Source organism: Protopterus annectens, chromosome 7.part0 (genome assembly GCF_019279795.1).
Source record: "Protopterus annectens isolate FY-2018-M chromosome 7.part0, PAN1.0, whole genome shotgun sequence".
In the NCBI taxonomy this organism is placed as follows: Eukaryota; Metazoa; Chordata; order Ceratodontiformes; family Protopteridae; genus Protopterus; species Protopterus annectens.
The window spans coordinates 918,938,942-918,965,119 of NC_056739.1; the positions used below are offsets into that span (position 1 = coordinate 918,938,942).

Genomic DNA, 26,178 nt, shown 5'->3' on the forward strand with positions numbered 1-26,178 from the left:
CACAGTAATACAACTCATAACAACAACTGCCAGATTTCAACTGTATTCGGTGCTTTCATACTGGATAGATGTACACTGATTAAAAAATAACACAGAATCATAAATCCAGTGGCAAACCCTAAAACACTTTACTGTTCAAAAACAGAATTATAGGAGGAGCAGATGGGCAAATCATAATCTAGGACTACACAAGAAAAACTATAACATGAGGAAAACAGCTACCATCATGCTGCAATGCTATTTAAAAATCACAAGGCTAAGCACAGAAAAAAAACAGACTATATATCTGGTCTACAAGTGGTTCAGTGACCAAGAAAGGGCGAGTCTGAAAAAGTTCTACAGAAATGAAATAAATATGGCTCAACTCAACTAAAAAGTCAAGGCACATTGCTTCAACACAAGGGAAAACTACCTGTCAGTTTATTAAGAATCATCTCTGAACTAAACTGCAACTAGCTTTACTACTGTACAACACTCCTACAGAAATCAAACTGTAGTAACTTCTGTCTTGCTTGTACTGTTCATTACTTGACTCTGAAACCCCAATTTATACTGTTAAGAAACTGATTTTTTTTTCATGTAAATTTTTGCAATTTTTTTATAATTTTGATAGAGCCTTTTCTCCTAGGGCCTCTGCTGAAAAATGGGCCTGAGTGCCTAGTTGGACAATCCCGATAAACAAAAGGTAATAAATAAATAAATTTATTGGTGCAGAAATATAAAGAAACACCTTTGACAAATGACATAGCCTGTCTTGTTCACAGATGTAAAATGGTAGACACAAAACCATACTGTGGCTTAGAAGGCAGTATATTCGACTCTTTGAGGAAAAACAATAAAAGGTAACGGTCTCCCCAGGCCTCCACTGAAAATGGGCTCATATCTGCCCAGTGGAGTTTCCTGGTCAACAAAAACATACTGGGTTAATATCTCGCATGATGCAATTATAGCAGTTCTCACAACACAGGCTTTTCTGCACTTCACAATGACGGTTTCCCAGATTAGGCAGCTCCTACAACATGGACCACCACATGACAAACTTAGAGAATATAGGACTACTCTAAAAAAACCTTTTTATGACTGTACAAGGCAATCGTTAAAAAGTGTACATTTCTGAAGCTCAATATGGGCAACATTTAGGAAGATGGGTACATTTTTTTTAAATAGTAAGTAACTTTGTGGGGGTAACAATGAGTTCTGAATTCAGAACAGACATGTTTTGGCTACATCCCCACTAGCTATCTATCTTAACACTGATTAACAAAAACAGGTAATCCTGGTTTTAAAAATGAATAAAGCCTCTAGCCTCTTAACTTAGATGCAGGAGTCTATAAGAGAAGTTGTGGCTCCTTTACAATATTCCTCTTCAATGAATATGCGGCTGAAAGAAAAATCCCCAGAGGTACTTCAGAAACAATGACAGCATTTACTCCAAAATGACAAAATAGTCCTCTAAATCCTATAAGTAATAGCCAAATATCCTTGTAAATACAGATGTTAAATCTTATGTTAAAAAGTGGGCTTATAAAATAGAAAAGGTGAGGTATATAACCATCTCATTTTACCAAAACAGTCACAAGAAGAGGATACAGAAGGCAGATCATCTCACTAAAGTATTACACACACAATCTGAACAAAAAATGGAGGTCAACATAGACCCTGCTTCCCTGATTTGCTTTAGCAGCAGGGAAAGCCTTTGAACACATCTCATGGAAATATATTTTAATGTACTTTGGTAGTTAAGATTATTCTAGTGACAGGCAACAGTATCACGATGCTATGCTAAGCCTCAGCCTACAAGTAAATAAGAAAGTCCCCAAAGTATCCCTCGGTACAGCCGTCTTACCATTTATTTTAAATAGTCATCCTAAGCCATGGATCAGCCAGATAAAAATAAAAGGTGGACTTCTGTGTGATCTTTTGCAATGGAAAAGAAATAAAAGTATCAGCATACATGCACGACACCCTGTTACATTACCAACCCAGTTCAATTCCTCACTCGGCTTAACTGAAGGTTGAAGCTGTTTCCAAAATTATCCAGTTGCAATGTCAGCACTGAGAAAACACAAATACTACAAAGCTCATACATGGCCTTACTGTCTTTCTGCTGGCTGGCTTCATGCTGTACAAAGATGAAGTCCTGACCTGGCTGGTTACAGGAGCCAGCAAGGGTGAGGTGATGAGAGGAATGATGGGGCACAGCATGCTAATCTCTCCTAGACAAGGGTATGGGTGTGTGCCTGGGGATATGCACTCTGCCAACAATCTCCAGGGAGATCACGGATGGCAGCAACATTTACTTTCAATATTGGTGGCTATGGAGTTATTTTACTTACAGAAGTGAGAGAGAGAGAGACTCTTTCACTGCCCACTGCAGACCCACCTCCTGGGACCTTGCATGCAAGTGCAGGGTAATAGAAGGGTGCAGAACAAAAATATCCCTGATGGCTGCCTGGATGATGGTTGTGAGGCATTGGCTCTCGTTCAGAAAAAAAAATGGCAGAGCTGGAGCATTCAATGAGATGGTCAGTAGGTGTGTGGGGGTGGGTATATAAAAAAATCAAATATTTGCAAATATGAAGATACACAGTAAACTTTCACTGTCTCAATGCAGCAGGATATGCATTCTTAAAATAAACATCCTCATCAATGCTTTTTTATCCACTTTCTGTGCTAAACTTTTCATAATCCTTAATGTAGTTCAGCAAGATAAAACATTCACTAAAATTTGTATGTGGGGGATCCCATGCAAGAAAAGAATAACACTTAAGATATAAACAAAAAGGAGGAATTAAAGTTCACAAAATATATTTGTAATTCTTCACATCTCATATCATAAGTATCATTTGTATCTCAAAAGTAAATCTAAGATGCTGAACTTATAATATCATCACCTACACCCAACAACAAAGCATTTTTTTCCTTAGGAAGCCTGACCTTTTCTATAACTAGCTATACTACACTACATACAAGTTTATAAGTCCAATACTGCTTTTACTAGTATTGTTTGTAAATGCTCCCCAGTATCTCCAACTATTTTTCCATCTCTCTTATATACCTGACTTCCAGACAGTACCTCAATTCACAGAATAATGTGTAGGTAGTACTATATACTCAAATCACATGGTAACAAAAGAAGCAGTCAACAATGTCTTATGTTTCCCTTTAAATATCCACTATCTATAACTGAATTGTGTACAACTACAGTGTATTTCAGGCTGTGTTTAATAGATCTCACTAAAGCATCCAGTAGTAATGTTTAAAAAATCTGTGCACCAAACGCAATTTTCCTCTTCTCCTTTTTTGAATCTGTGTATAACAACATATTTTAGGAAATGTTCTCTCATTTTCTACTTTTGATGGTCACATGCTGTATATGCAGTCCTCATTACTTTTATGTTACATATTTTCTTAAATATGTGTGTTATTTGTATTACTGTACTATTGTTAATGGAGCTTTTCTCCCTGAGCCTCCACTGAAAATGGGCAACTTGTCCAGTTGGACTTTCCCAGTAAACAAATATAAATAATGTCACAAAATGGGGCAATAACGGCAGAATCTAGAAACAAAAGCAGAGTCTTACGACAGGCCCGGGAAGATATAGAATCTAACTTACAAAATTAAGCCAAGTAGAAATTATACCTACTTAATGTGAGCAGACTGAAATAACTGCCACATTGCCTAAAAGACTCACCACTGTATTATATCTTAACTATGATGCAGTTAGGATAAACAAGTACGCAATGAGGTCAAATACAAACGGCATCAAAACATATTCAAAATTTCCATGCTGAGATAAAAGGAAAGATAATTGATGCAAACAAGCAGCAAGGACATACAAACTTCTAAAAATCATTTGGGAACAAAAATGGACAGATTACTTGAGGTGAATGTCAGCATAAATACCTGGGTAAACCTATGAAAAATCTATACATAACAAAGGTACATGTACTTATTTTTTTAACCAAGACAGAAAAAAATGCTAAAAATGAAACTTCTCAGACATATGCACACAGCAGTCAAAAAGATGTTACTTCTCATTTAAGAAGCAATATTACCATAAAAGGGATGACATTTTCTAGGCAGATACAGTGTAAGGGATATATCTGAAATTTTGATGTAGCAGAAATTGTGAACAGCCAAAGGAGATAAGCAAAGTGCAGAAAGCAAGAGGCATGTCAACGGATTCAGAGTTACCTAAGCTGGGAGCAGTAAATATATACCAAAAATAGTTGCCCAGATAGTAGAGAGTGAGAGCCTGTTTCCCAGGACCAGTGAGCTCATGTTTATACAGTTTTGGTCTGTACTTCTGTAATTATCGTCTAAATTAACAAGTTCACAATGGCCAATTTCAGTTACTCCTCAGACAGGTAAAGCTAAAGGATAGCATTTTTCTAAAGTTAACTGTCTGTTCAACAACTTTGATATGAATTTCTGTGGAGAAGTGTGCATGTTTTTCAGTATTTAATTAGCAATGTGCTTTGCTTATTTTAAGGAATGTATTTTACTACTCAGTTATAAAAACATGTGGCAGGGTAATTATTGAAGTGTATAAGGATAAATGCATAGAACTGATGAGACGGCAACTATCCTTTGAGGAGAACCTGACTTTTACTACAGCTGTCACAAAAATGATATGGTAGGTTCTGGACATAGCCCAAGGCAACACTGAATATTTTTTATATGTTTCTAAAGCTGCTCCTAATAATAATACCAATAACAGTTTGTTAATAGTTCCAAATAATCCATGCCCTGGCCCTATGAAAGATGGCAGCACAATGTCTAAAACACACAGAACAAAGATGGGGAAATTGGGTTCAACCAGCAAACAACTCTTGTGCATTATTATTACACCAAATGAGTCAGTTTTGGGAGACAGAAAATGGAGCCCAAACAGAACAAGTGAGTGAAATGGTTCTTGCACATCAAGGAGAGGTCCAAGTCAGAAATACAGTGGGACCCACTGAAGGGATTGCACTATCTTAAATTAAAAGGCACTAAATAAAGACTCCAAATGGTGTGTACAAAACGTGAGGAGACCTGCTCAAGGATGAAGAGAGAAAAAAAAAACGATAACTGCAATGTACAACAGCAAAACAACAACATTTAATTATATGTTGTGGGAATGCTGATATTTTCAGCACTCTGGAAAGAAGCATAGAAGTTTGGAATGAGGACACAGACAGCTAACACTGACTTGCTCGTTTTTACTTAGCTCAACCTGTCCTTGCTTGAGATATTTTTGCCCATTATCCTACTGGTTGCTACTTACTGCAGAGAAGGATGAATGGTGTGTTGCTATTTACTGCACTCTAACATCAAGAGGTAGCTGAAAGAGAGAGACTATTTACATGTTTTAATAGAGACCACATTTCTTCAAAGATGGAATGACCTCTATATGAGAATATAAAAGTAATACATAAGTAAGGGTGTGTAGGAATAAAGGTTTTGCATACGGAATGCACTTGTTTCCTTGCAAAGACACTGCCCATACCAAAGCTGAATGGACAGAAATCATACAATTAGTCTATAAACAGAAGAAAGATGGTGCCGTCTTATGCATAAGAAAGAAAACGTTATAACTGTTTGGGGACATATCTGTCAATGACCACCCAGGGTGATCCAAGGCGACTCAGAGTAGAGAATGAGAAGACAGATTGTGTAGCCTCACTTGAAAGTCAGTAGTTAATAGTGTGTGGATAACTAAATGGTGGTAGTCAGAAGATCACTCCATGCAAAATACATTGGAGTCTTGTACAATGTATGACCATAGCTGCAAAAAAGCTTTAATGCTGGGAAAATCAGATCGATCTTAAATCAGATTCTAACAGGATGCACAAATATGAAATACTGGCATGTGGAAATATGGCAGAATAGTGATATGTGACTGCAAGACCACCATCTACTATGTTGGAACAGGAATTGTTACTTAATGGCAAAATATGATAGTCTTCAGAAATTGATGGGAAAGGACATGCGCCTACCTATATAATACAATCTGAGTTGTAAACATGGGCTTGTTTTCAATAAATATACTTTGTCAAAAAATGCATTCTACACAGACAATACTATAAGAATGACACTTACTATGGAACGAATAATCTGTAAAGATGAACACGTGGAATGGCTTGAAAGAATCATCCCTAAACTGTGAAGACAGATACCTGGAAGAATGAATATGCAAATGTGATGATTTGGTGAGAAGATTCAGAAAATATAACCACAAATTGTCAGGGGTCAACCATCAACATTGGTGGAGATGAACAAAGCCCTGACTCCATTCCTAGCAACTTGGGTTCAACTGGCAAATCAAGATGCTGGAGAAACTGGTTAGGGGAGGAAAGGAATGTCACCAATATCAGCTCATCCATCATGTGGGGAGGGAGGTAGTTTCAGTCCAATGCATGACTGTCACCTGGTGGAAACAAAGTGATATAGCAACAGGTATGGAAAATGGTAAAATGCTTCAACCTCTTGAGCAACATTGTAATTCTGTGGCTGTGTGGTCAGTATGTGTATGGAACTGTGCTCTCTCTCATATACACAAAGACACAGACACACACACACAGAGCCTGATGCTGTAAGCCTTGTATTTGGCAGGGTGCCTGCAGCAAACAAGGGAATGGAGATGAGGCTTTAAACATGGTACTTGACTAGATGGTGGGTCAAAACTGGCTAATTTACAGCCACACTACAGACTAATAAAGCCAACGAGAGAGGGAAACAAAAGAGTTGATCAGTTCTTATGGCTGTGAATAATAAGGATATAAAAAGACTGTCTGGCATCCAACAGAGTGCAGTAACAGGGAATAATTAATCACTTATAAACTGTAGCTTTACTTTAAGCATAAAGCGTAGGGCTTTAACAGTACTACAGAATTAAGGTAATCCACATGGTATTGGCCTACACACCTGAATATGGCTTCAAAGCCTACATCTAGTGTCATTCACAAGGCATCCACCAGTAAAGTGAAATGACTCTTTCAGAAATAAAGGAGCCTTGTACAACTATAAACGTACATAAAGAGCATGACTTATCTGCTATGGTCTTGTTGGCTAGGAAAAAGCAAATCGTGCTGAAGAAAAATTATTGAACACAAGGATAGTTTGCACTAATGTCTCTGTTAACCTTCAAGTTATGTTACCAAACACAGCACCATTCGTCTTTGAAGAAGATGTTTTGCTAGAACAAAAGAAAGGGGTTACTGTTTTGCAAAAATGTAGACGTAAATGTTGGCTGTGGCTAACAAACAGATGATACAAGTTAAATCCATGGGACAGCTTTCCCTACCAGAGAAAGTGTAGCAGAAAAAAGAAACTGACAGTTTTTCTGCAGTCACTCATACAGGTACAAGAGAATCCCTCGGAGACAAACAATTTCAGACTGAATACTTAGCTGAATGGCTCTGCTCCCAGTAAGTCTAAAGAGCGATGGTCCAAGCCAGGAAAATGAGGAGGATGGCAGAAGTCACTCGCACCTAATAACAAGTTCAAGAAATTACCCAGGACATTTTTGGATATGCTGCTAGCTAAATAGGTCAGAAATCGCTCTGGTGCTTTGATTGTTTATAGTTTCTAATAAGCAGCCTATGTAGAAGAAATCATCACAGGAGACAAAAATATCACAAACCATAAAGCAGTATGTTCTTGAAACAATATAACCAAATAACAAGGTCAGATAGGGTGATGCCTACAGAATACCCTCAACAAAATCCATTTTTAGGCAACAAAAAGTAATATGTGTATATATATATATATATATATATATATATATATATATATATATATATATATATATATATAAACACACACACACACACACACACACACACACACACACACACACACACACACACACACACACACACTTGAACCTATCCCTACATATCCCCTCTTCCAGCTAAAGGTAATGGGAGTCTGTGCCCAACAGAAATTCAACAGAACAGACGACTAAACTTAGTTACAGACCTTGTGCTATAATAAGGTGTACAAAATCAAACAAATCTCATTATCTGTTAATTTATGAATGCACGAGGCAGGACATAATATGTTTGAACCTTGTACCTCACAACCTCTTACCACAAGAAATCTGGACAAAGCCTACAATAATGAGGAGGACAAAGGCAAAATTTTAAATACTGCACTTACAGACTTAGGAAGTGGCTAGAATAACACAGTTTGTATTAGCAAGCATTTTCTGGTGGGTATGAAGCTTGAAATTCATATGTATGTCACTACTTAGTGACTTCAGTCCTCAGTGATTTACCAGAATAAAATACAAACTGTATGAGGAACAGACCAAAAATATGAGGCAAAACCCTGAACATTCTGCGAAAATCAGGACAGTTGAGAGGTATGCTAAACCTTCATACAGCAAAGTACAGTCAAGAATTCCATCATTCTAGAATTATAATCGCTAAGTGCCACAACAGGAGGTAAAGCATAAGTGTCTACCACTCAAGCTCTGTTCAAATAATTTTTACACCAACAAGTTTGGAAAGTCAATACGAACATATGGTATGTACATCCCTTCACAACTTACATCCTGGACTGCAGAATGCTGTCACATAATTATACAAAAGTAGAGCTTGCATTTACGGTTTCAAAAAAATGAACTTACTGTTTACAAGTTGTAGGCAGGAATCCTACCATCTCCATAGCCAACTGCAATCGTTCAAAGTCATGCTTTAAGTCCTCGCCTTCCACGGTAAAGCAATCCTGCATGAAATAACCAGCAAATATGTTAGTACAGTAAAGGGAAAAACTGCACAATTCCTCATTTAAATACCAAGGATTAAGAACCTATACTCGAAATTAAAAGTAACGCTTTCCATACTATTCATGGAGCTGTATAACACAGAAGGAAAGACCACAGCATTACAACATGGGATGAAATGATCACATTTTTGAGGCCCGGGGGCAACAGAAATATTAAAAGAAAAAAATGAGTACACTTAACCTTCCAAACTGAACAAATCAACTACTACCACACTGTTCAGAAATCATCAGCACTAGACTTCTACTGAAATGCATGCTGTGGACTCTCCTGGTCTGATGACAAAGAAAATGTAAACACACTAATGGGGAAAAAACTGGTCCAAGCAGAGTCACTGCTTAGCTCCAGAACTCTACTGATTAGCTTTCCTTTATAAATAAAAATCAGGTATGAGTACAGAAACAAAATCCAGTTAAATGCATCATGTACTGCCAAACAATACATTAACGGTTTGATTAGTAACACTGTATAGTTAATTATTACTCCTGCCACTCCTCCAGTTACTGTAAAAGCAGCAGACATTTTAACCAAGATACCCTTCAGAAATACACCCCTAGGTAAAAGTGTGTTCATACAAATAAATGCTTTGTGAAAAGGACATGCTGTTGAGAATAAATAAACTTAAGATTTAATTATATAAAAAGAGTATACATATTTATATACACACAAATTTCTTTAACTTTGGACTTTTCTGGCATATTCTTTTGATGTACACTGTACAAGAAGAAAGCCTTAAAGTTCTGTACACTTGCTTAGCTATCTGTAGGTTACAAAAAAATAAAAAGACAAAAGCCCTTAATGAACTCGGGTAAATATCACAAATCACCTTGGTCAGAGTTTTACTAAGAAAACTATTTCTATTTATCCTTATTGAAAGGAAGGATGAGAATTCCGCAGATTTCTTATGGAAAGTAAGAACTATTTCTGAACTCAATCACACAGACACTCCCTTCCAATGAACAAATGGACAAAGGCTTCCTTAACATACTTAAGAAAGGCTTTGAATCCAAGTAATACCAAAGGACACATGCTGCTTAGGGACATGTGTTCAGGATTCTGTAGTTCTGCTATCCACTCCTCAAACATACCACCACCATGTACACAAAGAATTGCTTATTACTAAGTGCATCATTAGGCCCAAATGTTTTCTGAGAGTTCTATGTACTAAAGCAAAGAAACTCAAATTAATGATAAATATGAAGCGTATTTCAACATAGAAAAGCAGAAAGCAACAAAAATTGAAATTTAATATCACTAAACCTAATAAAAGTGCCAGCAAACTATCCGAGTAACTCTACGCATGCAAACAAATCTATTATTAAACTTACAAAACATTGTCTAACACAGCCAATAAGCACTGTTTTAAATACCCCCAAAAATATATTAAACTCCGCAATTAAATTTTAAATACATCTGAGCACATAACTGAGGTAAAGAGCTACATGATATTACAAGAATTCACCACATCAAATTTTAAAACCATTAACATTACAAACTTCCATATGCAGCACTTGTAACTTTACTGAAACTGACACTGCTCAAAAACAGTAACAAATACAAAGGCATGACTTACAACAAAACAACTTCAAAAAAATCAAGCATAAATAGAACATATTCAGCCTTCCCTGTGATGCAGACAGATATAGCCTTGACTATGCCCTGGGTGACCTGAATTCAGAAAGCAGTTTGGGCACTAGAAGGGTCGGGAGGTAAGAATAGGACTGCGTGGCCACTGCTGGCTCCAGTCAACAAACTAAGTTATAGCAGGGTGCAGCTAACGGGGTTGTAGTGGCTGTGTGCTGCATGTAGGCTTGGCAGTCTCTTATGAAAAGGTACACTCCCTCCCAGACAGCAGCATGGTAAATCTACTGGCTATCATGGGGATGGTTTAAGAAAAACAGCCATCGCTTTTCCAGGGTGGCTGCACACTGGTCAGTGGCTTGACTTCAGCTTTTCCATTGTGAAAAAAGAAACTGAAAAACAAGGGCCAGGAACTCTGTCACCTTTAGTAAATTCAGTTACTGGCTAGTGAGTACACTGCCTGGATACCAGCAAGTAAAAAACTAAGAGTTTGAGAGAGAGTCAGCTGGAAGGGGTGAGAGAAGGAGAATGACTGGAAGGAATATTGCGGCTGTTAAACAGGGAGTAGCTTGGGCTCCAGCTTTGGTGAACGATGTAGCTTCCATTGGTCTAGAGGTAAAGGTGGGTCAAGTGTGTCCAGAGCTGACTGAAATGGGTGAAACACTGAAGGAGTACATCAACTCAGGTAGTGGGATGCTGGAAAAGATGGAAAAGTTTTAAAAAGATATTTAGATTAGCTGATGTCAAGGTGAGGAAGAGGCCGATTGGCTATTGGATTATTCGGGAAGAGATGTTTCAGGGAGTGGTGGAGCTGGAGGACAGATCATCTAAGGAGGATCTGGGATACTTTGCCAGAGAGACTGGAAGGATCAGACTGTACTGATTTTTTCAGGGCACAGGTGGGCAACTGGACTGGTATTTCACAGAAGTATCTGTTCATTGAAACACATCATGAGTGTGTTCCAAGCCTGGGCATGGGACAGCATTTGAGAGACTTGTGTAAAATCCTACCAGTAGAGAGAGTTAATTCTGACAGGGCTGTGTCTAAAGAGCAAAGTGTTGGAGACACTGGAGTGTTTGTGGAGGGTAATTGTTCACTGTACACCAGGCAAAAGAGAAACAAATGTATTCCAGCAATAAGGGAGTGTCAGAGAAAGGACAGGTGTGGGGTTCAGGCTGCTGTGTCCAGCTGTCTTTGGAATTTTTTTTTCCTGGAGGATTGGGTCATTTTTTGATGCAGTGTAGGCTAAGGAGGAACTACAAGGGTTTATCCAACAGAAAGTGCGCCACTGGGTGAGGGGCAAGGGGACTCTACTTCGCATTCTTCTGATAATAAAGTACATGGAGGGACTTCTGGTTTTCCAAGGCAGGGTGCATGGCAGACAGAGAAGGCTGAGGGGCTGACTACAGGAATAGGGAGTACCTTGGAACTGAACCAAAGTGTGGTGTTTGGGGTTTGGAGATGGAGGTGACCTGGGGGACCAGTGACATGGAGATTGCTGAATGGGTGTGAGACTACCAGGCACTGATTGCATTCATGAAATGTGAATCTACAGGAAAGAGTGGACTTTTGTTGACTTTGTTAGACTTGTGGGGGGCGGGGGACATTTGCCTCACTTTGTGTCACTGATGTTTGGGAGGACAATAATGGGAAGGGAACAGGAAGGGAAAGGGTAACTGTGGATAAAACAATTTCTGTTCTTGGGAGTGTTTTCATGGAACTTTTCATGATGGTGGGGCATTTTTAGTTGTGTGTGATGGGGATACTGGGCTAAACAGATGCCTTTTTCTGGTGTTAAAAATGTGGGTATTGTGGTATGAGGGGCTGGACAAATGCATGTTTGGGTTGTTGGGCTGCGGGAGTGTGCAGATTGTGAAGTGTGTGGATGTGAGTTTTTTTCTTGCTTTTGTATGCGTGAATATCTGGATTGCGACCCTTGACTTAATCTAATAACACATTTTAAGTGGAAGCAGGTAGATGGGAGATCACTGAATATGGTGAAAGGTTTTTCATTGGCAATAAATGTTTAAGCTCGTCTTTAGAAGCCTGCAGCTGAAGGTGACATTTTTTCTTGCATTTCCATTTAGACAAATTGATTACGCAGCAATAAAAAAGCCAAAGCATTGGTTTCTTCAAGGCTAGAGGCTGGTGTTTTTTGGGGGTATGCAGGTTGTTTTTCACATCTGGGCAGGGAATAAAGATAAAAACACCAACTGGTGTGGGTAAGAGCACAGGCGGTGGCATGCATTCTGGCATGGATAACCTCAACTTTAGGTTGGATAAAGCCTGTGTTGGCAACTATTTGGGACAGCTGTTCCTACTGGGAGGGTTGAACTTTGTTGTTTGGGGATGTATATGGTTTTGTGTGTTTGTGTTGAGTAGATGGGTTGTGAGGGTGCTTGTTTTTTGTTTCAGGGTTTTTGTTGGAACAGAAAGTGTTGAAGGATGTAACATGGGTCTTGAAGGAACTGCATGGAGGACCAACCTGCCAGACGCTGGTAGGTGTGTATGTGTCACGGGAGCTGGAAACAGACATTTGGAAGGGCTGTCATAGATAGTAGGTGGGAATGTTGACCTCTTGTCGTGATGGCAACCCTTTCCATATTGTCTTGGAATGTGAATGGTCTTACTGGTAGACAGAAAGGAGGGACTGTTTAACTGTGTTGGGAAATGCAACAGGAGACACAATTGGAAGGAGTTTGGCATGTGAAACTGATAAAGAAAAGATTTTGGAGTGGGTATTCTGCAGAGTTTCAGGGATGGGGGAGAAGGGAAGTGCTTATATTAATTGCTAGAGGTGCTCCAATGATGGAGGAGGAGAAGGAAGATGGTTGTGGTGGCAGTGGGGTTACTGGTACGGAATGAGGACTGCACTAGCATGTATTTGCATTCCACCTGGGGCTGGTGCTGTGCAGCTTGACACACTTTTGGTAGAGGTATTCAGCTTTCAAAAGGAATGCGTCTTGTGGTTGGGGACTGGAATTTGGTTTACAGCAGTGGGATGTATCTGGAGGGCCTGGGGGAGGATGTAACAAGACAGGGTGGATTTCTGAAGAGAGTTGTGAAAATAGAAGATGTGGATTCAGTGGTGGGAACATGGACAGAGTTTGCAGGTTATTCCACAGGGGTATGGTGACTGGGCTAAACTTGACAGAAATTATATTTCACAGGAACACATCTGTTTGGTCAGGAGCCTGACAAGTAAACAATGGCTGTTTAAGATCATGCACCAATGATAGCTAAGTGAGAATGCAGGGTGATAGGGTGAAGATGGGATGTTGGCGTCTCCCAACCTGCCTGTTGGTGGGAAAGAAATTTGAGGAATGGGTAGTGGAAATTGTTCAGAAGTTATTAGGGAAGATAGAAAGTACTCCAGTGGTTGTGGCTGGTGAGTGGGATGGAATGGGAGTGGAGTTTGGGGATAAAGTATGGATGAAATAAGGGGTGGTGTGGTTAAGAGGTTACTGGAGTTGTTTGGGGGGGCTAACAGGGGTTAAGGCGTTGCAGAATGGGGGAGTCTCACAGGGTGGAGAGAATAGCAGCTGCAGAGTGCTGGAGAGGGGATGGGAGAGTACCTGGATGGTATGCATGACTTTGGAAAGATTACTGATGGGTAACTGTTTTTGGTGGTAACTCAGGACACAAACACTTTTAGCACTGCAACTTGAAACTTTTAGCACTGCAACTTGAGCAGCAGAGAGTGGAGGGATTGTTGCCAAACTTGGGAAGCTTGTGGCAGGAAGGATGACCAGAGATCCTGTGGAGGTATTGGGAGATGTTTTGGAAATATTTATGGGGGTTTGCATAGGGTGGAGAAATCGGGATGTAAGGAAGGAGTACAAATGGAGATATTTGTGGAGGACTTGAATGTGCCAGGGCTGGAGGTGGCTGGGGCTTAATGGTTGACATCTGAGTTGGGAGGAGATGAGATGACAATGGTGATGTATATCCAATCTATGTGAGGGTCTCTGGAAGTGAATGGTGTTCCAGTGGAGGTTGGGTTCAAGAGGGTGGTGAAGTTCTGGAGGGCTTTATCTGGCAGAATTTTGAAGACTGGGGAAACACTGGTATCCTGGGGGGCGGCGGCAGGACTGTGATGGCTGTGGTATCTGGAAATGGTGGGGACTCATCAGATCCACCTTCATGTGGGACCATTTCAATTTTAAACCATAACTGTAGGATGTTTATATCTGTGGTGGCTAGTGTAGTGGCAAGGATATTGCCAGGATTGATGGATGTTGATCGGTTTAGTTTTATGGCGGGGAGGCAGGCATTTGACAACATTGATGGAGCAGTGATGATCCAGAGGGAAGCTGAGTGTGGAAGGTGCCACTGCTGTTGGTGGGTCTTGATGCAGAAAGGGCATTCAACTGGGTGGGCTGGGACTGTGTGAGTGGGGCAATGAAGGCATCTGTATTCCCTGATACAACGGTGAGTTTTATTGGGAGGGTGTATGAGGTATTGGAGGCAAAGACTGGGGTGGGAGGATTCCACTCTGATAAGTTATATCTGGGTGGAAGAGCCAGGCCAGGAGTTTCTTCTTTACCCTTTTTTATTTGCATTATGTTTAGAGCAATTGACAAAGAAATGGGGAGGGGGCTCAAAAATTCAAGGGTGTGACTGGTGTGGTAGTCAGGAGAGGTTGGCTTTGATTGCAGATGATATTTTGTACCTGATGGAGCCAGGAGGATGTCTCACTGTTGTGGGGCATTCTTTTTTGGATTTGAAATTGGTGAGGATAAAGCAAAGACTATGGCTATGGACTGTGTGATCACGCATGAATTAGATCAGAAATGCCCATGTTTGTGGGGACATGATGGAGTGAAGTATTTGGAAGTATAGGTTAACTGATGGAGTGAAGTATTTGGAAGTATGGGTTAACAGGATTCTGCTGTGGTGGCTGGGGATGATTTGGGTAAGACTAGACAAAAGATGGTGCAGGAGCTGAGAAGCTGTAGGCTGTTGACTGTGGAAATGGACAGTAGAATACAGGTAGTTGGAGTGTTTTTAGTCCTTTGGTTATGTGCACAGGTCAGGCATATTTCTGTCAACCAGAGCAGAGGTTGTGGATAGTGACTGGTGGAGTGTTGTGGGGTTTTGTCTTGGAGGGGAGGAGGGCAGTTGTTGGGTGGAACAGGTTGCTCCTTCCAGTGGAACAGGGTGGTTTGGAATTGCCAATTTGAGGGGATATTTTGCAGCTGCACAGATGGGGTGCTTGTGCATGACAGACAGGGGGCTGCAGTTCAAAGTGGGGGTGATGGTGAAGTGGGGGGATTTGGGAGGTGAGGTCAGAGTGGGATTTTGGATGTCGATCCTTGGGGAGAGTGGCAACAGTCATGCAAAATATTGTGTTCGTGGAATAGCATGGAGTATGCTGTGAACTAGGTTGGAATGGAAATGAAGAGGGGAGGCTGTAGCTGGGGTTGTGATAGTGGGTGAGAGGGAGCTGGAGTTTGCAGGAAGGAAGCAGGCAAAGGAACCAAGGTGTTGAGAACAAATAATTAAAGAGAAAGAGGGGTGGTGGAACGGGAGGAGGCTGGGACGACATTTGGGCTGTGGGCCAGGGACTGCCGTCTCTGTCAAGAGATTGATATCGGAGTGTGGGCAAGGGGAAAAGGATAGGAGAATCCTAAATGAAGGACCTGCACTAGCTGAGTTTTTAGTTGAATCGGAAACAGAGGCTGCTGTTGGAAGGGGGCTGTTTAGTCGAACATGTGGAATATTGCATGATGGCTATGGAAATTGATCAGAGTGGTTTGGAAGAATTGGGAAGCAAGATTAGATAAGCAATTTACAAAGAAACAATGGGAGGATGCGTGTGGTTCCAGGTATGCAACCGGGTCTGAAGGATTTGGGATTTTTGCTTGTGGGTATATGCATAGATGCTTTTATGCCCCAAGCAGACTCTGGGGAGTTTTTCCTTGGGCAGATGTTGTGTGTTGGGGATGTGATGGGTAAGCGAGAGAGGTACCTGGGAGTATGTGTTTTCAGTGTGCAATGAGTTGGCAGACTTTACAAATTCCCTACAGAGCACTCTGTCAGGTATACTGGGCGAGCATATGAGTGTAACTGGGGAGGAGATACTTCTGATCTGAGATACAGAATCTTGGTTGCCTGGACACAGTACAGCCTTGTTGGTTTGACTCTGGTGGCTGCCGGGGGGGGGGGGGGGGGGGGCAATTGCTGGAGAATTTAATTCAACGTCTGGACCAGCCATGTTTGAGGTGGTGAATATTGTGACAGAGATACAGAAGCAGGAAGTGGGATCTTTAGAGAAGGGTGGGGGATAGAAGTTGTGGGAACAATGCATGTAGAGCAATGTTTTGGAGAAGGGGAAGGGTTTGGGAGGGGCAGGAGCTGAACAATTTATGTAATGTTGGATTGATCATATTGTAAAGAAGAATGTATGTGTAATTTTAATGTTTGTAAATGTGAATTTGTTGATAAGGTTTGTTTGCTTTTGTATAAATATAACTTACCTATGTCAAAAGTGATAATTCAATAAAGGTGTTTTCTAAAAAAAATATTTTAATTAGTGTTAACAAAAAAGAAGAAAAGGAAAATAGAAGAAAAAGAGTCATCAAAATAAATGACACCTCTGCGCTCGCCTCCTGACTTGGCAGGAAACAGAGAGGAAAAAAATAGGCTGCCTCCTTGCCCTGTGGGGAATGAATGAGTTACTAGTACCCACAGTAGGGGCCTGATGATCAGCTAGATTTGGGGTACAAAATGTAAATAAGTAAATAAACAAACAAAACACATTTCACCCGTTTGATATAATGTTCTTTAGTGGCAATCCGCATACCAATATGCATAATACAATACATACTTCGCCACCAGAAACTGAGCCTTAACCATCACTTCATTATCTCACTCTCTCTACTGTATAAATAAATAAATAAATACCAACAGTTTACAGTTTTAATGTGTTCACCAATCTTATGCCTGCTTGTACCATCAGTGACTTGGGTTTGATTAGTAACTCAAGTGACAGGAGGTCCAATACATGAAGGAAGTAACTGGCATTAGGAAGAAACAAATGGTAGAAATTCAACTTGTCTTCCTCAAGAGGACAGCATGAGACGAGTCTGCCTTCCCCCAGCTCTAGACTGGTGTAGCTGATCACGGACTCTGCCGACATAGTCAATGTCCAAACTACAAGAGGAGGTGCAGAGATAAAAGTGTGTACCCAATCTAATCTTAGACTTCTGCATATCTCCGGCTTGGGGGTTCACTCAGGACACTTGACGAACAATACATCAAAACTCTGCTTCTTGCAGTGTAATGACCCAGGGTGCACAGTGTATGTACTATGTGTCTCCATACTAAGTGCAGCAGGAGACAGGACCAAACATTTAAACAAACGAAAAAGAAATAATAAAACACAACTGTGTAGCATTTTGCATGCTACAATGAGTAGAACTTCACTGTTCTTTGGATTAGTCCCTACTCAAAATACTGAATAATATTCTATACAAGTGAAACAAAAACAAAAAAGACCCAAATTAGCAAATCGTACTTGAAAGTATAATCACTCCAGACTGCTTAGATCTAAATATACAAATATGCTACTCACTATTAAAACTTACAACCACTTCGTAGTTTCTCTCTTCTTAGTGTATGTAACAGAGGCACACTTACCTCCAGATCTCAGGTCTGGACATGACTGAAAAAAAATTCTAACAAAATTAAAAGACCATCTCGAACTGTAAATATGTTAAGCAATGGCTTACACTAGTTTATCTATGACAAAGTGACCTCAGTTACTAAATAAAGTATTCCTTATAATGGGATATAGCTAAACATTACATTTAATTAATTACCATGTTTCTCCATTTTATCTTTCAAGCAATACTGTCTCTATTCATATTCTTAATTATTTCTTCTTGTTCACTACTTTCACTTTTAGTCCAATCTTTATTTCGACTTCTGATTTTCCTAATATATGAAAAACCTTCTTTCGGCTTTTGCCGGTTAGGGGTTGCCACAAGTGGAACTTCGGTCCGCTAATGATTGGCAGTGGATTTCTACGGTGCTGAGTTGCCAGCCTGACGCCTAACCTTCAAAGAAGGCACACCTATTCACGCAAGCACCTACCTGCATGTCTTTAAACGTCACTTGACTGCGGGGAGCACATGCAGACTCCACACAGAAGGCGCTCCAGCCGAGAATCGAACGGGAGAACCTCTCGCTGTGAGGCGACAACACTAACTGCTGCATCACCGCGGAAAAATGTGAAAAACCTGATCTACCTAAAATATGCTGAAATCTATTTGCATTCCCTCCACTAAACAAACACTATGTGGTTGTTTACAATTTGTAATACTTTCTTAATTACAAGTCTATAATATTACCAAATGTAAATGTGCAGTTGAAGTTCTCATGTTATGTTACATGAATTTTTTTTTTTTTTTTTAATATATCTACATAGTTTTTATTATCTAACTTCTCTTCCCAGGCTGCTGATGAAAATGGTCAGACTATCTTATGAATAACTAAATAAATACATAATTCAGCTGAGTCCTTTAATTAATTTTAGTCTACCAAAAAGGATGAATAAATGAATGAATAAATAAATAAACAAATACAGGCATAAATAATCCAACAGAGTCTTTTAAATAAATTTTAGGCTTACAAAAGAATTACTTAAATTTGTTAACCTGCAATGTCAAATAAAACAAACCATACCGACATATATACAACCTACCTTTTAAAGACTGGACTTATGAACTGCATGACCAGAGACAGCATATTTCTCTGGCAGAAGATAAGACAGATGAAGTGCTCTTGTTTATACTAACACAAAAACTATTAAGGGAACAAAAAGCCAACAGATGTGAAAACAGAACATCACAAAACAAAAAAGCAAATGTAAAGCAAAAAAAAAAATACAGATAGATTAAAGAGCTACTTTCTTCATGCAATATAATTCCCCAAACTGGCTATGACTTGGAAGCAAGAATATTGCATGCTGGGGGTTATGCCACTATATTTTGCAACAGGCAACAAATATGCCTTCTGGTTGTGCATTTTGTGTTTGTCTTTTTGCAGTCTGCTTTGCAACATGAATATGTATAAGAACATGTAAATATTTCTTGTTTTTACTATACCCTTTATTGCAGAAGTTAACCAAAAGGCATCCACCCTAAGTATCAGGTTTGTCAGCACAGTTTTGTTTATGGATGCCAACAAGTACACTTGTACGGAAAGGATGAGAAGATAGAATGAATGACAAAGAAAGACAGACAGAGAAGCAGAATGGCTATGGAACTCTGTCCTGTTTTCAGTACAAGGACAAAGTCTGTTATACTTAAACACACATCAGAAAAAAATTAAAACTAGAAAACAAAATAAACCTGTATCAGCAATAAGGGCTAGTTCCTGTTTTTAAGCAAGTAATATGGAGATAAGCAAGAAGACAGACACAAAGCAGATGAGAAAAGTCTTTGCAAAGTTGAAGTAGTACTCAGACAGGATAACAGAATTGGTGCAAAAGATACAATATAACAAGCTTAAGAAACAAAAATCTAAGGGAACAGTACAAAGTGGGATGGATAAGAGTTACCAAACACCCTAAAATTGGGTGATTTCAACTACCCAGACATTAACTGGGAGAACTACTCAAGTACTAACTCCCTTGCCCAACATTTCCTAGAATTTATAAACTCAAATGACCTGGATCAACTGGTCAACACGCCCACCAGAAGTGACAACATATTGGACCTGGTCATCACCAACATGGGCGACCGGTGTTCCACACCGGAGGACAACCCCTCGCTGGTTAGATGTGACCATAAACAAATCACTTTGGATATCCACATTCTTTCCCCACCCACGGACAAGAAAACCACCGTAAAAAACTTTTCAAAAGCAAACTTCACGTTACTTAAGACCGAAGTGGAAAGTTTCAAAGCCCCCATGCTAAAGGATAACGCTGTCCAAGCTGCAAAATCCTTTACTAATGCATTCTACAGGCACCTATAAGAAAGCAAGGATCATGCTATCCAAAGCAAAACCAAGACTCACTCCTCCAAGAAAAAGAAACCAGTCTGGTGGACCCCTGCCATAAACAAGCTATACAACAGAAGGAGGAAACTAGTACAGAAAAGAGTAAAATCCCAAGAAGGGAAGACATCCCTGATCAGTATCAGCAAGAAACTACGATCCCTCATAAAACTGTCCAAGGGAGCTTCTAAAGAAAAATTGCCAAGGACTCCAAAGATAACCACAAGGCATTCTTTAGCTATGTCAAGAATCTAAGTGGCAATGCTCATATCTGCTCGGAGTTAGTGCAGAATGGCACAAAATACACTGAACCAACCGATATTGCCAACATCCTGGCAGACAGGTTCAGTGCAAACTTCACCCCCCTCTCACCCCCCAAAAGGCCCATAACCATCCCAGAAGAATGTAGAGCCCCTGAAATCACAGACACTCAGGTCAAAACAGCCCTCTTCAAAACCAAAAACACAGCATCAATGGGAACAGACGGTGTCCCAGGCTGCGTCCTAGACGAGCTCAAAGATGAACTAACCCCTTGCCTATACACACTGTTCAAACTCAGCCTCTCCACAGGCTATGTACCCATAGAGTGGCGCACAGTAAAGGTTATTCCGCTCCACAAAGGTGGAGCCACAACAGACCCCGGGAACTATCATCCTAGAAGCCTGACTAGCATGGTCTGCAAGGCTATGGAGCGCATCATCATGGAACTCATGGAACTCATTAACAGAGACATTGGGAACTTCCAAACACTGGACCCTACCCAGTTCGGCTTTGTTAAGGGCAGATCATACCTCCTAAACCTGGTGGACTTCTTTGAGACAGTTACCAAGGCTATAGACGAGGGAAAGGTGGTACACATAGCATACCTGACCTGGCCTTCAACACCATTTCCCATTCTGGTATTACAGACAAGCTCACCAGCCTGAACATAAACCCCTATGTCACAAGATGGGTTGCCAATTGGCTCACGGACAGAACCCACATGGTGAGAGTTGCGGGAGCTAGGTCTGACTCTAAAATGGTTACAAGTGGCTTTTCCCAGGGCTCAGTCCTAGGAGCCCTCCTGTTCGGCATATACTTCTCAGAGGTACAGGCAAGCACAGGAGGACTATGGCTGACCAAGTTCGCAGACGACTGAAAACTAGGGGCTATAACTGACTCTCCGGCTGACACAGACATCCTCCAAAAGGGTCTCACTGAGACGGATACCTGGTGTCAAAATCATTGCCTCAAGCTAAATGCCAAAAAGTGCATAGTCATCCCCTTTGGAAAAAACAAAGTACACCCAAACTACCACATAGGTGGTAGCCCCCTAAATACGGAAAACGTAATAAGGAATCTGGGGACCCAAGTAGATAGTAATCTCTCCTTTGATAATCACATTGCCAAAGTGGTTAGAAAATCCTTCTATGTGGCCCACCCAATTATAAAAGGGTTTGCATCCAGATCAAAAGAGATCACTGTGCCCCTCTACTCATCACTCATCCAACCCAACATAGAGTACAACGCCCCATTTGGGATGTACCTTACCAAGAGGATCACTGGCCTCAAACAGATGCCCTATGCAGCTCAACTGAAAAATCTCCAGCTGTACTCGGTTGCATACCGCCTACTCAGAGGTGATGTCTACCTGACATACAAGGCCATGTCCAACCCAGAATTGATAGACATGCTCCACCTAAAGAAAACCTTATCCCCTCGAGCCACAAGCTCTAGGGATCTAAACCTCACCACAAAAATAAATAGGACGTGCTGGAGGGATAGATTCCTGTCCCAGAGACTTCCCATGCTTTGGAATAAGATTCCAATCTACATTAGGCAGAGCTCCTCGCTAACACTCTTCAAGAGAAACCTTGACGAGTGGATGGGAAACAGAAAGTTTACCCCAGGGATCACTTCAGTGACTCTGCTGGACAGAGGCACAGGGAACTAATCTAAGGGGGCAGCGAAAGCCAACACATTCTGGCTAGGCTTATAAATGCCTTCGGGCAGATAGCCTCGTACCTACATATGAACCTATAACATACTCAAGACAAACACAGAAAAGTAAAGAAGAGTGTGAAGACAGCCGAAGGAACACTGGAATGCTGAGCTACAGATATCACCAGTGGAAATACAAGTCACTACGAAGAAGGCAGAATTGCAGGCTATCTAATTTGCAGAACTTCAAAGTTTAATTTACTCCAATTAAAGCTGTCAGTAGCTCAGGTACTAAAACTGCATTAACACACTTCCATAGTATTAGTTTCACTGTGTCGACTCAGTATATTTGCGCATATAATTAAAAAAAGTTTTAAATCTTATTCAACAGCAATGTGTTGAATACAAATTTGCAATATCCTTCAGAGATCTGTCACTATTAAAAACTTTAACAATTCGCAAGGTACAGATACAACAACAGATGTTTATCTGAATAAATGATTTATAATGGAAGAAACGGAGATGAATGTTAAAATAACCCACCTTCCCTTTGCTCTGTCAACTGCAGAGTTTTGGCAGCTATCCCTGAAAAGCATACACCTTTGGCAGATGCCAACAACTTTTTTGCTATGAAAGATAGGCCAGGCAGCTAATGCCAAAACTCCACTCTGAACCTGCCAAGTATGCACCGCAGCAAGGCATAATGCTTGCTGTTTAAATTTAGGTGCTGTACTTGACTCGGTTCCGTTTTTAGAAATTTAATGAAATAATACAGATTAGAATACTGTCCTCTAAAATTTGCTTTATTTAAAAATAAATAAATAAATGAAGTAATACAGATTAGAGTACATTCCATACATTTAAACAAGTCTCCAGCTATCTTCTGTTATGTTTATAAATCAGATGAGAAAACTGTGCTGATTAGATGCGTGCCAAATCATTAAGGACTGTATCCTGACTTTATGTGCCAATAATACTGTCCATGAGACAGCCTCCTTCTTCAGTAATTACAGAAATAAATAAGCAGCAGATACCATGTTATATAAGGCATTACACTTTTACAAAAGTAACTGCTGAGAATCCATTTAATGGAGTACGTTCAGTTCTGAAACAAAACTGTCTTCACAAGAGTACAGGCTGGACGGATAGAGCCTACAGGAACTCAAAGAACATAACTAAGGTCCAATGATAGCCTTAGAGTTTTCAGGATCCAAAGCATGACTAAAAATTGGGGTCTGGAGATCCAGCAGAAATAACAAAATTCAGAAAGTTTCCAATAGTGTTAAAGGGACACCAACAACATTATGGGGTGAAGGGACACACACACACACAAACAGACTACAAGAGTCACAGGGTCATAGCAAGATTGAGGGATTTCAAGCATGAGTAACAAAGTTCTTAAGACGAAGGAGGGTAAATGGATAGTTAGTTAGTCCTCTAAGGACTAACAGTAGATTGAGAGAAATCATGAAGTTCTACTTCTTGATTTATTTTTGCATAAAATGAATGACTCTGGTAGACAGGATCACAACCAACCAGTGGAGGGAAAATATATTATATAGTTTGTTGACAAGTGGCCAAATGTTTGATATTCTGACCAGGTAAAAAAAGCCAGTACATTTTCTGTGTGTGGGTGAGATTAAGGTACAGTGAGAATCGGAGAATTTTCCCTTTCCCCACTTTAGTGCTACCCTTGAATTGATATATATATATATATATATATAAAATCATTAGGGGATGTGGGGGTGGGTGCAAAAATATGTTTTACATTTTTTTTTATTTTATTTGATCAGTGAGTGAGTGACAAGCTGTGTTAGATCACTTGTCATTTGATATTTTAACTTGTTTATATATATATATATATATATATATATATATATATATATATACATTCATATATATATATACACACACACACACATGCACGCAAGTATACACATATTTACACACACGATTTTCAAGGCAACATTAGCAGTAATAACCTTTTGGATCTTATTCCTGCCATCTACTGTTATCCCTCTAAGGCTTAAACAATGTGCAGAAAGATGTTTGCATTTCTTACTTTGAGGCTTTAACACATAAAAAATATATGACACAATGACCTGCTTTGACTGGGAACATCCAAGGCCCAGGAGCCATTGACAATTGCAAAGATACTAGTACCTAAATACTTGTCTTGCTAGGTTTTGTACCAGAACCATACAGTCATATTACAAACAAAAACAAAAAAAAAAAAAAAAACTAAAGATTTTCAGATTAGGACATTTGAAAAACAGAAGAAACTGGTTTAAAAAAAGGGTCATTTTCAGAATAAACTGGAGAAAAAGAATATAAAAAGTTCTCAATTACAAAAAGAAGTTAGCTACAGCATTGACAGTGGTGCAAAATCCAGCATGCCAGGTAAATGGACTGCTGACACTGCAGTGCAGCATAACGGGGGAGGGGGGCTACTGTCCCGGAATGTGTCATCCTTTGGATGAGACATTAAACCAATGTCCCAACTGCTTAAATTGGTGGTAGCTCAGGTGGATGTAAAAGATTCTACAGCACCAATCAAAAAGAGTTGGGGAAGTTCCGTAATTTCCTGGCCTTATTTCCCCTAGTAGTCATAGCTGGCCTTAGGCAGAGACCAACTAGGCGGCTGCCTAGGGCACCGCTCTAGCAAGGGCACTTTTCCAGTATTTACTTGGTGTTGGAGACCAGGATGGGGGCACCGAGTGGTGTGTGGGGGGTGCCATGGAGCCCTTTGCCTGGTCTACCAGTTGACTTAAGGCCACTTCTGCTAGTAGTATAAATACCACTCCAGGTCTCCCCTGAAAAGAGGCCACTTGCCTAGTGGGACTAATAAGGAAAAATAAAAATAAATAAATAAAATCTGTGCTCGAGCAGGAAACATTCCATAACAGACATTTGCAAGGATCAGAGTAACATAACTGAAGCATAGGATCAAACGAAGAAGCCGGAAAAACATTTTTTTTCACAGTGGGTGATGAATGGCTAAGTGTGTATAGGATTAAGTAGCAAAAAACTCGAAGGGATTATGGTAAAGATGCGAGACAATTCTAAAGGGGAGCAGGGTGTTTGTTAACTTTGACCTTCATCAGTGCAGTTCTTGTTACTAAAGCAAGCTTTGTATTTAATCACAGCTACTGCTTCTAGCATAGAAAAGAAATGGTAATGCAAACAGAAAGGGTTATTGGCCGTGATGACACTACTATGCAATAGTTAAGTCTTCATGCCTAAGCTTTGAATGACACAAATGTACACGTAAATTTCAACTACTCTTAAAATGTATTCAGAGATGTTTGCCTTTCACATATTTCAGATAAAAATTTAATGTAACTATATTTCAATTTTTAGCTCATTTGCATATAACTCCTAACGGTGCTTGAGAACTAAGTAGCAGAGTACAAAGCTTTCATAATGAAGGCATCATTTTTTTTTCAGATTATGCCCTATATTTTTAGTGTTTTGATCTGTGCAGTCTGTTAGACTGTGCATATATACTTCCACAATGCATGATGTCAACAGCAAGGATAGTATGTGGCACCTAGTTAGCTTACTATAAATGGCAGCTAACTCTCCCCATTCATTTTCTAATAGGAAATGAACATCTGTTAGCTAGGTTCACATCCTCCCCTGATGAAAGGTGCAATAGTTGAGGGCCACTCTATAATATCTTTCCCCTGAAAAAGACGCATGGCACTATTCAAAGCTAGGCTTTTGGCAATCTGTGGGTACTGTCTCATACCACTAAGCCAGCATTTTTTTTTTTAATTAATATGGCATGCACCATTCCAACACCTTATGTGGTCACTGAACATTAGGAGTTAGGGTTTACCGAAAGGGAGTTTAAGTTATTTGGTCAAAATATTACCATTGCCTTCATACACA

At 40.0% G+C, this 26,178-nt stretch overlaps 1 protein-coding gene across 4 annotated transcripts in view; it reads right to left on the reverse strand.

The window, feature by feature from the left end:
* MYO9A (myosin IXA) overlaps positions 1-26,178 on the reverse strand; it is a 2,281,069-nt gene that overhangs the window by 1,477,762 nt on the left and 777,129 nt on the right. For all 4 annotated transcript variants that reach the window (XM_044077496.1, XM_044077494.1, XM_044077495.1 and 1 more), the window contains exon 6: positions 8,622-8,719. In XM_044077496.1, the coding sequence (XP_043933431.1) occupies positions 8,622-8,719 (98 nt within the window). The remainder of the gene's footprint in view (positions 1-8,621; positions 8,720-26,178) is intronic.